Source organism: Babylonia areolata, chromosome 12 (genome assembly GCF_041734735.1).
Source record: "Babylonia areolata isolate BAREFJ2019XMU chromosome 12, ASM4173473v1, whole genome shotgun sequence".
NCBI classification, from domain to species: domain Eukaryota; kingdom Metazoa; phylum Mollusca; class Gastropoda; order Neogastropoda; family Buccinidae; genus Babylonia; species Babylonia areolata.
The window spans coordinates 19,824,219-19,840,545 of record NC_134887.1 but is presented as its reverse complement, the minus strand read 5'-3'; the positions used below and the strand labels follow the sequence as shown (position 1 = coordinate 19,840,545).

General features: G+C 49.8%; 1 protein-coding gene across 1 annotated transcript; it reads left to right on the top strand.

Annotated features, from left to right (window-relative positions):
* Window positions 1-272: 272 nt before the first annotated feature.
* On the top strand, window positions 273-15,725 carry LOC143288431 (uncharacterized). Its single transcript, XM_076596908.1, has 6 exons — window positions 273-1,737; window positions 3,085-3,289; window positions 4,465-4,691; window positions 7,777-8,500; window positions 10,458-13,429; window positions 13,629-15,725. The coding sequence occupies exons 1-5, from the start codon at window positions 335-337 to the stop codon at window positions 10,764-10,766; spliced, it is 2,868 nt and encodes a 955-aa protein (XP_076453023.1). The 5' UTR covers window positions 273-334; the 3' UTR covers window positions 10,767-13,429; window positions 13,629-15,725.
* Window positions 15,726-16,327: the final 602 nt, after the last annotated feature.

Here is a 16,327-nt window from a genome sequence, read left to right as displayed (position 1 = left end):
TTGTGTTGTTGTTGATGTTGTTGATGCTGTTGTTGTTGTTGATGTTGTTGTTGTTGATGATGTTGTTGTTGATGTTGATGTTGTTGTTGTTGTTGATGTTGTTGTTGTTGTTGTTGTTGATGATGTTGTTGTTGTTGATGATGTTGTTGTTGATGTTGATGTTGTTGTTGTTGATGATGTTGTTGTTGTTTTCAAGCAGGCGTGGAGTAACGAGCTTTGACATATCAATGAAACTTGAAACTGAAACACTTTTTTTGTTCTTTTCTTTCTTTCTTTCTTTCTTCTTCTTTTTTTAATTTTTTTTTTAATCTCCTGCTCAACCCAGATTCCACCGATGGCCTCTCTCACACGCATCATAGCGGCTTTGAGGCCCACCTCCCCCCGCCCTCCTCCTCCTCCCACTCCTCCTCCTCCCCCTCCTCCTTCTCAACCATCCTCAAACCCATCATCACCCACCACCTCCCAGCCTGCTGCAAGACCCAGAACAAGACCCTCACCCTCACCCTCACCATCAGGAGGAGGGAACAGCACCGCTGCTGCCAGTTCCTCTGCCACTGTCACGACGACGACCACCACCACCACCAACAACAACAGTAACCGACATAGAGGACCAGCCAGTATGGCGTCAGCAGGGGGGACCACTCGCCCAACCGCCACCACTGCCAACAGCAACTACCCCACTGCCAATCCACCCTCCTCTACCACCACCACCCAGCTCACCAGGCCCACAGCACTGCTACCACCAGCAGGACGTTACAACAACAACAACAACACCCGCCTCGCGACCTCCACCACAACCACCACCACCCAGCTCTCCAGGCCCACAGCACTGCTACCACCACCAGGACGTTACAACAACAACAACAACACCCGCCTCGCGACCACCACCACAACCACCACCACCCAGCTCTCCAGGCCCACAGCACTGCTACCACCAGCAGGACGTTACAACAACAACAACAACACCCGCCTCGCGACCACCACCACAACCACCACCACCAGCACCACCACCACCCAACAGCCTGCTAGGCCAAGCGCCCCCTCCACCCCAAGCCCCAGCCCAAGGCGAGCAAGACCCATCGCCCAGTCAACCACCACAACCACCCAACAACCTTCCAGACCTTCTGTAACACCCCCTCCCCCTCCCACCAACGCCACCACAACCTCCGCAGCAAGCCCTAGCATCCACCCTCTTCAACAACCTTTCCAACAACAACGACAACGCCTGCCCTCCGAAAACACCACCTACTCCACGAACACCACCACAACCACCAACGATGACGACGACAACTGGGACAACATCTCCTCCTTCACCCTCTCCGAGGACGACGACAACAGCAACGACCACGACGATCCCCCTCCCCAGGCCGCTCCCAGCCCCCGCCAGCCCCCTTCCCCACCCCCGTCCCCGCAACCTTCCCTGTCTCTGGAGGACCGTCGACAGGCACTGACGTGCTCCCTCTGCCTGGACATCTTCCGGAACCCCAAGCTCCTCCCTTGCTCCCACACCTTCTGCCAGCACTGCCTGGAAAGGTTGCTGACGTCCCTGGCTCGAAACGCCGCCCAAGGCTCCTCGGAGACCTCCCTGGCCTCAGCCACCGTCTTCTCCTGCCCCAACTGCCGGCGGCGCCTGATGGTTCCTCCTGGCGGGGTGTCGGCCTTTCAGACCAACTTCTACCTTCATCCGCAGGATCTGGTCAAGGCACGCGAGCTGACTCACTGTCTGAGCCACCCGGAGTGAGTTTTGGAAGGGTGTGGGAGGGGTTGGGAGGGCTTGGGGAGCTGGGGGGGGTGCGGATGTGGGAAGGATGGTGTTTGTGGTGGGAGAGGGGTGAAGAGGGCGTGGGGATTAGGTGGTGGTGGGAGAGGGGTGAAGGGGGTGTGGGGGTGTGGGGGTGGGGGTGGGAGAGGGGTGAGGATGGTGAGGTGGTGGTGGGAGAGGGGTGAGGATGGTGAGGTGGTGGTGTGAGGGGGGTGAGGATGGTGAGGTGGTGGTGGGTGAGGGGTGAAGGGGGCGTGGGGGTGACGATGGTGAAGTGGTGGTGGGAGGATGGTGAGGTGGTGGTGGAAGGGGGGTGAGGATGGTGAGGTGGTGGTGGGTGAGGGGTGAAGGGGGCGTGGGGGTGACGATGGTGAAGTGGTGGTGGGAGGATGGTGAGGTGGTGGTGGAAGGGGGGTGAGGATGGTGAGGTGGTGGTGGGAGGGGGGTGAGGATGGTGAGGTGGTGGTGGGAGAGGGGTGAAGATTTTTTTTTCTTTCATTTCAGTTCATTTCATTTCGAAAATACTTTGTCTGCTACAACCAAAGCAGAAAAATTCTCTTTCGGCTCACTCAAAATGCATGCCAGCAACTTAACGAGAAAAACGAATGAGCACACCCTTCACTGATCGACCACATACACATGAAATGTCATGGAAAAAAGATTTTAAAAAATCGGGTAAGATTTTAAGATAGATGGAGACAACTGTATTTTGCGCGCGCGCGCGTGTGTGTGTGCGTTTGTGTGTGTGTATGTGCGTGCGTGCGCGCGCGTGTGTGTGTGCGTTTGTGGTATGTGAGTGTGTTTGTATGTGTGCGTGCATGTGCGCGTGTGTTTGTGTTTGTGTGCGTGTTGTGTGTTGTGTGTGTGTGAGCGTGTGTGTGCGTGTCATATGTGTGTGTGTGTGTGTGTGTGTGTGTGTGTGAGATATGTGTGTATAATATATATATATATATGTGTGTGTGTGTGTGTGTGTGTGTGTGTGTGTGTGTGTGAGCGTGTGTGTGCGTGCGATATGTATGTGTGTTATGTGTGTGCGTGTGTGTGAGACGTGTGTATTATATATATATATATATATATATATATATATATATATATATATATATGTGTGTGTGTGTGTGTGTGTGTATGTGTGTGTGTGTGTGTGTGTGTGTGTGTGTGTGTGTGTGTGTGTGTGTGTGAGAGATATGTGTTTGTATGTGTGTGTGTGTGTGCACGCAAGTGCATTCTACTCATTCTATTTTTATTCATTCATTCTGACAATGTGTCCTCCATCCCCATCCCCCATCCTAACACCCCCCCTCCCCTTTATCTCCACCCACAAGGCAAGGGCTGGACATGTTCTGCGTGGACTGCCAGTTCCCCGTGTGTCTCAAGTGCAAGCTGACAAGGCACGAGGACCACAGGACCAAGGAGCTCATGGACGCCTGCCGGGAGGCCCGACAACAGCTGAGGGAGGACAAGGATCGTCTTCAAGGCACCGTGTCCGCCATGATCCAGCAGTCGGACGAAGCCAGAAAGAACATGAAGGTGAGGGTACACTGTTCGAGGTACTGTAGGGGCGGGGTTTGGGGTGCTGTACCGTACGGTACGGTACAGTTCCGTACCATGCCGTACAGTTCCGTACCGTGCCGTACAGTAGCCTTCCATGCCGTACAGTTCCGTGCCATGCCGTATAGTTCCGTACCCTGCCGTACAGTAGCCTTCCGTGCCGTACAGTTCCGTGCCATGCCGTATAGTTCCGTACAGTTCCATACCGTACCGGTAGCGTCTGTCTGTCTGCCTCATACACACTGTCTACTTTTCGGTAAGGGTCTGGTTATTGGAGGTTTTAGATTTGATGAAGAAGGCCCCTTCCACATTCCCTTCCAGCACCATCGCCACCACCACCACCACCCCACGCGCGCACAAACACACACAGACGCGCGCGCGCACACACACACACACCTATCTCGCACACACACACACACACACACACACACATCTATCTATCTATCTATCTATCTATGTATATGTGTGGGAGGGGGTGGGGGATGGGGTGTGGGGTGTCCATGTCAATGTACCTCCAGAGCCAGACAGACACGGCTGCAATAGTCGAGTGGTTAAAGCGTTGGACTTTCAATCTTAGGGGCCCGGGTTTCGAATCTCGGTAACGACGCCTGGTGGGTAAAGGGTAGGATTTTTTTTTTTTTTTTTTTTTTTTTTTTTTTTTCGATTTCCGAGGTCAACATATGTGCAGAGCTGACAGTGCCTGAACCTTCATGTATATACGCACAGAGATCAAATACGCACGTTAAAGGTCATGTAATCCATGTCAGCTTTCGGTGGGTTATGGAAACAAGAACATACCCAGCATGCAACCCCCCCCACCCCCCACCCCCACCCCCGAAAACGGAGTATAGCTGTCTACCTGGCGGGATTAAAAAGAAAAAGAAAAAAAAAAAAACGGTCATACACGTAAAATGTTACATGTCTGTCTGTGTGTATGTGTGCGTGCCCGAAATCTGATTTAATGACACAAGAAACGAATGATGAGCGCCCACAATGGCAGCCGTCAGTCGGCTCTACCCCGATAGCCAGGCTAGCCTTTTGCGCAAAGAGCGTTTGTAAAGCGCTTAGAGCTTGGTCTACGACCGAGGATAGGCGCAAAATAGGTATCCATGTTATTCATTCATTCATGCATGAGTGTGCATGTACACCCCCAGACCCAGACAGACATGAGGACAGCCCTGGAGTCCATCATCCGGAAGCATCACCTGACGCTGGTGGGGGCTGCCGAGAAGTTCCTGGTGGAGAGTCTGGCTTGCCTGAAGAGCACCACGGACGAGGTCCTGGGCAGCCACCACCGGAGGGTCGTCGCCACCAAGAACAACCTGGACGACCTCTGTCAGCTGCAGGACGAGGTGGCCAGCGTCCTCAACACCAAGAACAGGTCAGAAACAAGACGAGACAAGACGAGACAGGACGAGACAGGACAGGACGAGACAGGACAAGACGAGACAGGACAAGACGAGACAGGACGGCATCCTCAACACCAAGAACAGGTCAGAGACAAGACTGGACATGACAAAAGGAGACAAGACAGTACAAGACAAGACAGGACAAGTCAAGACAGAACAAGAAAAAACAAGACAAATGGCTTATTTGTACATCGGCCACAAGACAAGACAAGACAAAACAAATAGTTTGTTGTACATCGGCCACAAGACAAGACGAGACAAGACAAAACAAATAATTTATTGTACATCGGCCTCAGGCCATTTTTCAAACACATGGGAAGGGGGTGGGATTGGGGTTAGGGTGAGCAGGGTCTGGCAGCGGTCAGGGGTCGGTAGGGGGGTGGGGGTGGGGCTGGAGGGGGTCTGGGGAGGAGGGGGGGAGAAACAGGGGGGGAGGAGGAGTATGGGGCGGGGAGTTGGGGGTGAAAGATACAGAGTGGAATGAGGGGCGAAGACAGAGAGAGAAGGGAGAGAGAGAAGAAAGTGTGTGTGAGAGAGAAAAGAGAGCTTGAGAGGGGAGAGGGAAAAGAGAGAGAGAGGAGAGAGAAAGAGTGTGTGCGCGCGCGCGCGCGCGTGTGTGTGTGGGGGGGGGGGAGAAGAGAGAAAGTGTGTGAGAGAGAGGAGAGAGAATGAGTGAATGGTTTATTCATTATAGGCGAAGGCCCCTAAACGAAGGGGTATATAACATAATTATACCGTCACACATAAATATTGGTATACATTCTGTTAGCACAGTGTCTTTCTTATTTTAAATGCTCGATACAAAATATACAGATTTTTTTTTTTACTATCTTTTGATTTGTTGAAGACATTAGCATAGTAAAACGGAAGAGAGTCGGCTGCCTATAATATTTTTCTGGGATAAACTGTGTCTTAAACTCTGAATCACGGGGCATACCAGGACAAAATGTACTTCTTCGCAATGTCCACAAAGTGGGCATGTTAAGTTTTGATCGGTTTGGGTTTTACACCTATAATGATGAGCATGAATATCTGACACACCAAGTCGAAACTTTGACATAATTTGGATAACAGCACGATTCAACTTTAGAGATAGATATGGTCTGACGAAATGCAAAGTCCCAGTGAGCTGAGAATACGTTTGAAACCTTTCACTTGTCTGAATGTGGTTTTGCCAGTTCTGTCAATTACAATCTATTAGTCTTTGGCGAACGTCATGAATAAACAATTCAACATTCCCTACGTTTTGACTAAGCCAAACATGCCCATATCCAAATTTAAATAAACATGTTCTTACATTAGTTACCCAGTTATTTTTGCCTGCAGCCTATTTTCTTCCATATATACAAGTTTTAGCCAGTATTTTATACATCGTTCCCTGGCAGCCAAATATCCTTTCCTAAAAAACAATATTACTTTTATTTAAGTTAACCTTTAAATCTAACATAACCGCTGCATTTTGTAAACTACGTAACTGATTTTGCAACCCAACAACTGTTTCAGATATCAAAATGACATCGTCAGCCAGTAACAGTATAAACAACTCAAAGGTATCAAGCGAAAAAGTTGCACCATGTCGTCCATTTCTAATCACTTCAACAGCTAATTCGTTTATAAATAAGGAAAATAAAAATAAAAACAAAGCTACAAATGTCTCCCTGTTTGACACCATTAGCACAGTTTATAATATCTGTTTATTTCCACATTGTACACGAGCTCTCACGTTAATATACATACTCTTGATACATTTAAAGAGTTTTCCTTTAATACCATTTTTTTAACAGAATAGGCCAAAGAAAATTCCGGTTAATCGAATAAAATGCCTTCTCAAAATCTGTGAAGGTTATGTATAGTTTTCGATTGACAGCAAACTGTTTCTGAACTAGAGACATTAAAGTAAACATATGGTATATAGTGGAAAACCCTCTCTTAAAACCTGCTTGAATATCCCTGGTTTTCTGTTACCCAATTTTATAATCTATTATTTATCACCATACTAAAAAGTTTACTGCTGGTGTCACACAAAGCAATTCCCCTATAGTCGCCAGGATTTTTCACTTCTTTCTTAAATATTGGAAGGATGATAGATTCAGTCCATTTGTCTGGAAAAATCCACAGAGAGAGAGAGAATGAGAGAGAGACAGAGATAGAGAGGCTGATGAGAGGGGAGATGCCAGCTCCAGATGGACCTAGAAGACGTCTTATACGGGGCAGATTGTCAGTGCCTAGAACAGATGAGACAGAGTGAAAGGATGGAGAGATACAGGAGGAAGAGACAGTGGGTCGGAAATCACCTCCAGGAAGAACGATCTTGGGCAGATGGTTCTAGTCAATATCTGGAACAGGTCGGAGAGAGAGAGAGAGAGAGAGAGAGAGAGAGAGAGAGAGAGAGAGAGAGAGAGAGAGAGAGAGAGAGAGAGAGAGAGTTGTAGATTCACAGACACATACATACATACGTACATACATACATACATACATACATAAGAACCATCTTGGTCAGTTAAGTCAAAATCTTAAAACCTTTTCTATCATCTTATTTTATTTCATTGTTTATTCTATTTTGTTTTGTTTTATTTACTCATCTACTTTTTCTATCTATTTATTTATTTATTTGTTATTTCATTTATTTCTTCTTTTTTCTCTCAAGGCCTGACTAAGCGCGTTGGGTTACGCTGCTGGTCAGGCATCTGCTTGGCAGATGTAGTGCAGCGTACATGGATTTGTATGAATGCAGTGACACCTACCTGAGCTACTAATACTGATAGCGGTACTTGAACAGGTCAGAGATAAAACGTGTGTGTGTGTGTGTGTGTGTGTGTGTGTGTGTGTGTGTGTGTGTGTATGTTGTGTGTGAGGGAGAGACGGACAGACAGAGACGGAGACAGAGAAAAAGAGATTTGTAGATTCACAGATACCTAGATATGTGATTACATAGACATATAGATAGATACATACACACGTACATACATTGATAGACTGATACACACACACACACACAAACAGACATCATAGCTACATGGACATATATAAACCCAGTCACTACACTCCAACCAACAGGTACAAGCTGCTGGCCGCAGTGAGAGAGATGCGGGTGGGGCGAGGCAGCAAAGCCACGCTGGACAGCATCGTGTCGGAGGGCGACACGGACGACCTCAGCACCTCCGACTTCACCACAGACTTCCTCCTCGACCACTTCCAGCAGGTCCTGACCACCGTGTCGGACGTGGAGTCGGAGCTGAAGGCCTGCAAGGACCTTAACGTGGACAGTGGAGTCTTCAACGTCAAGCACATCAAGGTGACCGTGTCCGTGGAGGTGCAGTTCCGCTGCGGGAGTGGTCCACCTTACACGGAGGTCTTCAGCGTCTCCCCCATGGATGACGGGACGGTGTGGGTGTCCTACGTGAAGAACCCTCCCTCACAACCAGCCCCGGCCGAGAAATACGCCAGCGACGGCCAGCTCCTCTGCCGCAACGAGAAGATGCTGGGGAAGGTGTCCCTGAGAAACATCGGCGGCGGCGTCGTCCGCTGCCTGTCTGCCGTGGACGGGAGCAACAGGCTGTTCTGCAAGTTGAGGAAGACGGGCCACTTCAAGCTGAGCAACAGCGTGGAGGGCCGCGCCACCATCACCAAGGTGGACGTGGTGCAGGAGCAGCCCTTCAACGCCCAGCTCAGCGAGCTCTTCACCATCAACGTGGGCCCGTGTCGGGGCTTCGACGTGGACGGCGGCGAGGAGATGTTCCTGGTGCTGGAGGAGCCTGTGCCTCCCGACACCACTCGCAAGGTGAGGGGGAAGAGGGGGGGAGAGAGGGGGGGGGCGGCTGAGAGGGGGGAGAGGGAGAGAGAAGGGATGGGAGGAGAAGGAGGGAGGGAGAAAGAGAGGGGCGAGAGATAGAGAGATAGGAAGAGGGAGGGGCGAGGGGGGGAGGGAGAGAGAGGGGGATAGGGGGGAGAGAGGGGAGAGAGGAGAGGGAGGGAGAAAGAGGGGCGAGAGAGAGAGAGAGATAGGAGGGAGAGGGGGGCGAGGGGGAGAGGGGGGGGGGAGAGAAGGGGGATGATGACAGGGAGAGTGTGAGAAAGAGTGACAGAAAGAGGGCGAGAAGGAGAGGGCGAGAAGGAGAGGGGAGAGAGAGAGGGGAGAGAGAGAGGGAAGGGAGAGAGAAAAGGAGAAAGACACAGACACAGAGAGAGGGAGAGGGGCAGACAGATAAAGTGAGGGGTGGAGAGGGGGGGGGGGGAGAGAGACAGAGAATGGGAGGGAGAGAGGGAGAGAGAGAAGAAGAGAGAGGGGGGACAGAGAGACAGAATAACAATGGGAGGGAAGGCAGACAGAGAGGGTAGGAGGGAGAGAGGGAGAGAGAGAATAGGAGAGGAGGGGGGGCAGAGATAGAGAGGGGGGGAGAAAGGGGGAGATTGTGAGAACGAGAAGAGAGACAGAGATAGGCAGTGGGAGGGGAGAGAGAGAGAGAGAATGAATGAATGTTTTCCAACAGCGGAGATATTAGCACGCTGGTCGACTTATTGGGCACAGCCATACTGACACGCAGCCATACAGACACAGCCATACTGACACACACACACACACAGCCATACAGACACACAGCCATACAGACACACAGCCATACAGACACACACACACAGCCATACAGACACACACATACAGACACAGCCATACAGACACAGCCATACAGACACATACATACAGCTATACAGACACAGACACACACATAAAGACAGAGACACACAGCCATACAAACACACAGACACACAGCCGTACAGACACACATACACAGACACACACACACACACACACAGAGCCATACAGACACAAACACATACAGACACTCAGACACACACACATGGAAATACACTCACTCAGACAAACAGACACAGAAACACACGCATAGAAACACAGACACACACATACATGCAAACACTGTACAAGAATAACGCAGAGTAGATTGAGGAAAACAAACGTCACTCATAATTTTGCTCAATGCGAGAGTGGGTAACAAGAAATTTTACACTTACACTCATCTAATATAAATACGTTTCAGGTTTAGTTTAAGTCCCAAAAATATCTTATTCTGAGATTGTGTTTCTTAAAATGCATGTTATTTTACAACGCGCGCGCGCTGGGGTGTGTGTGTGTGAGTGTGTGTGTGTGTGTGTGTGTGTGTGTGTGTGTGTGTGTGTGTGTGTGTGTGTATCAATTTTGAAATGAAAATAACCTTGACTTCTCTTTCTATCCCACACCATCACAACCACCAACCACAACAATCACCACCGTCACTCACCATCACTACATAACCACTACAACCACCACCACCACCTGCCACAACCACCACCACCACCTGCCACAACCACCACTACCTTAACCACCACCGTCACCATCCACCACCACTAATACCGTCAAAACCGCCACCGCCATCACCACCACAACCACCACCGTCACCAACTACTACTTACACCCACCACCACTTCAATCACCACCTCCACTACAACCACCATCACCACCAACACGAACCACCACACCAACCAACCACCACAACCAACCAATCCACCATCACCACAACCACCACCACCACCAACCAACCAACCAACCACACCACCACCCAACCAACCAACCACCCAACCCACCGACCACCACCAACCAAACCACACCACCACCACCGCAACAACCCACCCCATCAACCCCTACCCCCACCTACACATCACACAACCACCACAAACCCAAACAGGTCAAGATGTACCTGCTCGACAACCCGGACCCAGTAGACACCTACGTGTCCCCGGCCCCGCTCTTCAAACCCTGCGACGTCTGCTTCTGTCGGCTGGACAATGACTCCGCCGTGCTGGTGGCCGACGAGCTGGGAGACAGCATCCACGTGCTGAAGCTGTCCGCGGAGGGGCACATGACCTTCGTCAACTACCTGGCCGCCGGGTGCCCCTACCTCCGTCAGCCCACGGCCCTCAACGTGGACGTCCAGGGTAGGCTCTGGGTGGCCTGCCGTGGGGGCCGCCTGCTGGCCATGACTCCAGCCCCGTAGTGATTGGGGTGGTGGTGGGGGGGAAGGGGTGGTGGGTGGTGGTTGTATCTGGCCATGACAGGCTCCGTAGTGATGGGGGTAGTGGTGTTGGGGTGGTGGGGTGGAGGGTGGTGGGTGGTGGTTGTATCTGGCCATGACAGGCTCCGTAGTGATGGGGGTAGTGGTGTTGGGGTGGTGGGGTGGAGGGTGGTGGTGGTGGTTGTATCTGGCCATGACAGGCTCCGTAGTGATGGGGGTAGTGGTGTTGGGGTGGTGGGGTGGAGGGTGGTGGTGGTGGTTGTATCTGGCCATGATAGGCTCCGTAGTGATGGTAGTGTGGGGTGTAGTGGGGGTGGATAGATGGGGGTTGTATCTCCAGCTTAAGGGTGAGGAAGAGGGGATGTATGGTATGGGATTGGCTGGGTGGGGGTTAGTATCTCCAGTGTTACGCAATAGAGTCAGACAGACTAAAGGGAGGCAACAAACATTCACATGCAAGTTCAGTCCCTTTCTCCCGCACTCTTCCGTGAACAAAACAGACAAGATATTGCCCCTGAGCCAACATAATTTAACACACACACAAAAAAAGATTCAAAAATTGTTGCTGCTAAACAAGCCAATACGCTGATACACACGCGCACACACAAACGCAGGCATTCGATACTGAGTCTGGGGAATGCTGACTTCAATGTTCTTGTGGGTCCACGAACTAACAGTCAACATATACATCACCTCTGGTCTCTTTTCGTGTTGGCCCTCACACACAAATTACGTGGTTATTCGGACGTGTCTTAGTCTTCAAGACACGTGTTGTCTCGAGGCTGCACCAACCTCAGACCTCAACCAGGTCTGTCCCGCTCCAGTCTCCCCGGACTGGGCCGCTATCACGTCTCCTCGGACAGTGGGTTGATCCCGTCTCCTCGGACTGGGCTGTCTCTACGTCTGCCCCATAACTCTGGGGCGGAGTATTAAGACTCGTAAGATATATGCTCTGTATAATTTCCACATTCCCCTTTCACCTAATTCATCCTTTCCCATTCATGCCCCTACTTATATTAGTTCAAATTATTATTTTGGAATATCCACGGACTCTCCAATTATCGAATATCAATTTCCCATTAAGGCCATGCTGCTTACATGACACAAAAAGAGGAAAACATTTATTCATTATCCATACGTCGGGACCAATAAGGAGAAAATGTCTAACAATGATTCCCAGGTTATTATGAAAAACATAGCTATATTTACTACAAAGATAGCATAATTCTGTGCCACCAGTTCTATGCCACCTCTGCTCATCAGGCTTGCGAATATGTATACAGAGAACATACTGTCGTTAGGTCAATTTACACTGCAGCCAAGCTTGCACAATATATTGCAATGCATTGTTCCACCAAAATATGCTAAAAAATATATTAACTACATTCACGGTACATAAAAAGACATGCGTACACAAAAAGACTAACAATATCTTTAAACTCTTATGAAAAAACAACTAATTTGTAATACCCTGTAGGCCAGAACCACAGAGCACCAACAGCGAGACCTTTTTCTTCCAGGCCTCTGGGACAGACTGTGTGTCGCCAGCCAGTCAAACCGGGCAGAGAAAAATATACTCACTGACCAGTACAAAAAGCACGTGCAAATAAACAGAAGCACTTGAATTCCCCTGCACGAGGAAATCAGATTGCAGCACTCCGTAACATCCAGCCTGAGAGTGAGGAAGTGGGGTGTGTGGCAAGGGATGTGTTCCCCCCAAAGGGTAGGGAGACAAGGGTTGTATCTTGCCATGTCTCTGGTTTAACTCACTCAGTACGGCCAGTCCTCTCTTCTCCTCGACACAGACCCCTCGGATGTCCAGTGGGTGTCTGAATGACCCAACCTTTAGCTTCCGTCGTCAGAATTGTGGTATATCTTTGTCAACATTCACCTCTTCATTATAAGAGCCTTCCGCTTGCAATATTTTGCTGATGGTAATTGGGCTGAAACGCTGTTAACGTCGTCTCTTTCGCCGTTCGTATGGAGAGAGTTTTAAGAGTAAAGGGTGGGAGGACAAAGATTATATCTTGCCATGTCTCTGGTTTAAGAGTAAAGGGGTGGAGAGACAAAGATTATATCTTGCCATGTCTCTGGTTTAAGAGTAAAGGGTGTGGAGACAATAATTATATCTTGCCATGTCTCTGGTTTAAGAGTAAAGGGTGGTGAGGGGTTGGGCTGGAGGATGGGGTGTGGAGGGGTGTATGCGGGTTCGGGTTTTTAGAGCACGATCTAGCTATAAGGGTTGGGGTTGTATCTGGCCATGACTCCAGCACCGTAGTGATGGGTGTGTGCAGGGGTATGGGTGTGGTGGGTGGATGGTGGTGGTGGGGGTGGCGGGGTTGTATCTGGTCATGACTCCGGTTCTGTAGTGGTGGCGGTAAGGAGTGTTGGGGGGGCGGGGGGGGGTGGGGGGGGCGGGGTGTGGTTGGTGGGTGGGGGTCGTGGTTGTATCTCTGGCCATGACAGGCTCCATAGTAATTGGTGTTACAGGGTAGGGGGCGGTGGGTGGTGTAGTGGGTTGGGGTGGGGATGGTAGGGGTGGTGGTTGTATCTCTGGCTATGACAGGCTCCGTAGTGATGGGATAGGGGGGTGTAACTGGTGTGGGGGTGGGGAGGTGGGGTGGTGAGGATCGTGGGGTGGTGATGTTGTATCTCGCCTTTGTCTCTGGTTTAGGAGTAAAGAGTAAGGGAAGTGATGTGTAGGGGTGGGGGTGGTGGTGGGTGTTGTTCGGGCAGGGATCTTGCCGTAATGGTGTGGGGTTGAGGTTGTACTGGGTTGTATCTCGACACGTCTCCAGCTTAAAGGTAAAGGATCTTTTGTTGGAGGAGGAGGAGGAGGAGGAGGAGGAATTTTGTTTTATTTCTCGTCACACATACCGGTGATTGTAGACATTTTGTTTGAGTACTGATTTTTCTACGTTAATTTTGAGTATGTTGTTGTTTTGTTCTGTTTTTGTTGTTGTTGTACACCATCTTCCGGCTTAAGAGTAACGGGCTGGGGTGGAGGGGTGGAGTTGTAATGTATCTTGCCATGTCTCCGACTGAAGAGTAACTGGTTCAGGGTTATATGTCACCCTGTGTGATTGGGGAAGGTTTAGGGTTATATGTCACCCTGTGTGATTGGTGAAGGTTTAGGGTTATATGTCGCCCTGTGTGATTGGTGAAGGTTTAGGGTTATATGTCGCCCTGTGTGATTGGTGAAGGTTCAGGGTTATATGTCACCCTGTGTGATTGGTGAAGGTTTAGGGTTATATGTCACCCTGTGTGATTGGTGAAGGTTTAGGGTTATATGTCGCCCTGTGTAATTGGTGAAAGTTTAGGGTTATATGTCGCCCTGTGTGATTGGTGAAGGTTTAGAGTTATATGTCACCCTGTGTGATTGGTGAAGGTTTAGGGTTATATGTCGCCCTGTGTGATTGGTGAAGGTTTAGGGTTATATGTCGCCCTGTGTGATTGGTGAAGGTTTAGGGTTATATGTCGCCCTGTGTAATTGGTGAAGGCTTAGGGTTAAATGTCGCCCTGTGTGATTGGTGAAGGCTTAGGGTTATATGTCGCCCTGTGTGATTGGTGAAGGCTTAGGGTTATATGTCGCCCTGTGTGATTGGTGAAGGTTTAGGGTTATATGTCGCCCTGTGTGATTGGTGAAGGTTCAGGGTTATATGTCGCCCTGTGTGATTGGTGAAAGTTCAGGGTTAAGCGGTGGGGAGAGTAGGAGAGTAGGGATATATCTCGCCATGTCTCTGGTTTGAGAGTAAGGGTTGCGGAGAGTAGGAGAGTAGGGATATATCTCACCATGTCTCTGGTTTGAGAGTAAGCGGTGGGGAGAGTAGGAGAGTAGGGATATATCTCGCCATGTCTCTGGTTTGAGAGTAAGGGAGAGGGAGAGTTGGGCTATATCTCGCCATGTCTCTGGTTTGGGAGTAAGAGTTGCAGAGAGTAGGAGAGTAGGGATATATATCACCGTGTCTCTGGTTTGAGAGTTAGCGGTGGAGAGAGTAGGAGAGTAGGGATATATCTCGCCATGTCTCTGGTTTGAGAGTAAGGGTTGCGGAGAGTAGGAGAGTAGGGATATATATCACCATGTCTCTGGTTTTGAGAGTAAGTGGTGGGGAGAGTAGGAGAGTAGTGATATATCTCACTATGTCTCTGGCTTGAGAGTAAGGATTGCAGAGAGTAGGAGAGTAGGGATATATCTCGCCATGTCTCTGGTTTGAGAGTAAGGGTTGCGGAGAGTAGGAGAGTAGGGATATATCTCACCATGTCTCTGGTTTGAGAGTAAGGGTTGCGGAGAGTAGGAGAGTAGGGATATATATCACCGTGTCTCTGGTTTGAGAGTAAGCGGTGGGGAGAGTAGGGATATATCTCGCCATGTCTCTGGTTTGAGAGTAAGAGTTGCGGAGAGTAGGAGAGCAGGGATATATCTCGCCATGTCTCTGGCTCGAGAGTAAGGGGTAGGGAGAGTAGTATAGTAGGGTTGTATCTCGCCGTGTCTCTTGATTGAGAGTAAGCGGTGGGGAGAGTAGAGATATATCTCACTATGTCTCTGGTTTGAGAGTAAGCGGTGGTGAGAGTAGGGATATATATCACCATGTCTCTGGTTTGAGAGTAAGAGTTGCGGAGAGTAGGAGAGTAGGGATATACCTCACCATGTCTCTGGATTGAGAGTAAGCGGTGGGGAGAGTAGGGATATAAAAATTATATCACCATGTCTCTGGTTTGAGAGTAAGAGTTGCGGAGAGTAGGAGAGTAGGGATATACCTCACCATGTCTCTGGATTGAGGGTAAGAGTTGCGGAGAGTAGGAGAGTAGGGATATATCTCACCATGTCTCTGGTTTGAGGGTAAGAGTTGCGGAGAGTAGGAGAGTAGGGATATATCTCACCATGTCTCTAGTTTGAGCGTAAGGGGTGGGGAGAGTAGGAATATATCTCGCCATGTCTCTGGATTGAGAGTAAGAGGTGGTGGTGGGGGGGGGGGGGGAGGGGGGGGGTATCCCACTATCTCTCCGGCTTAAGTGTACGTAAGGGCAGGTAGGTGAAGAAAGTGGGGAGGGGGGGGATTTTAAGGACATATATTTCCTATATTCCTCCACCCCATCCCTCACTCTTGAGTGAGGTTGTACCGCGCCATGTCTGTGGGGGGTAGGGCTGGAGGCTGTACCTCGTGATTCTAGCTCTGTAGTAAGGAGAGGGGTGGAGGTAAGGGTTGAAAATAAAGAGAGAGGTGGAGGAGAGAGAGAGAGAGAGAGAGAGAGAGAGGGGACAAGACAAGACAGGGATTAATGTCGTGGGGGAAAAAAATGTACCAGAACATATGAAAAATGTTCTTCTACCCTTTCCGATGCTCACATATGCGCACGTGCGCGCACACATACTGAGACGTACACAAAATGGATGTGGACATGGACAAACTGGTTTTCAGTTTACACATGTTGGACCATGTGGTCATCAGCCCGTAAGGAAATCAACAGACAATAAAGACTAAATCACCTGACTGGTCGATCTAAATTTCAAACTGTGAAATATGTATTGAGCTAGCAATACC

Bases quoted from the DNA above. Each gene is read 5' to 3' on its own strand.
- LOC143288431 (XM_076596908.1), top strand. From the start codon at position 335: ATGGCCTCTCTCACACGCATCATAGCGGCTTTGAGGCCCACCTCCCCC. The intron at 4,692-7,776 runs GTCAGAAACAAG...TCCAACCAACAG, and splicing joins GTCCTCAACACCAAGAACAG to GTACAAGCTGCTGGCCGCAG. The intron at 8,501-10,457 runs GTGAGGGGGAAG...AAACCCAAACAG, and splicing joins CTCCCGACACCACTCGCAAG to GTCAAGATGTACCTGCTCGA.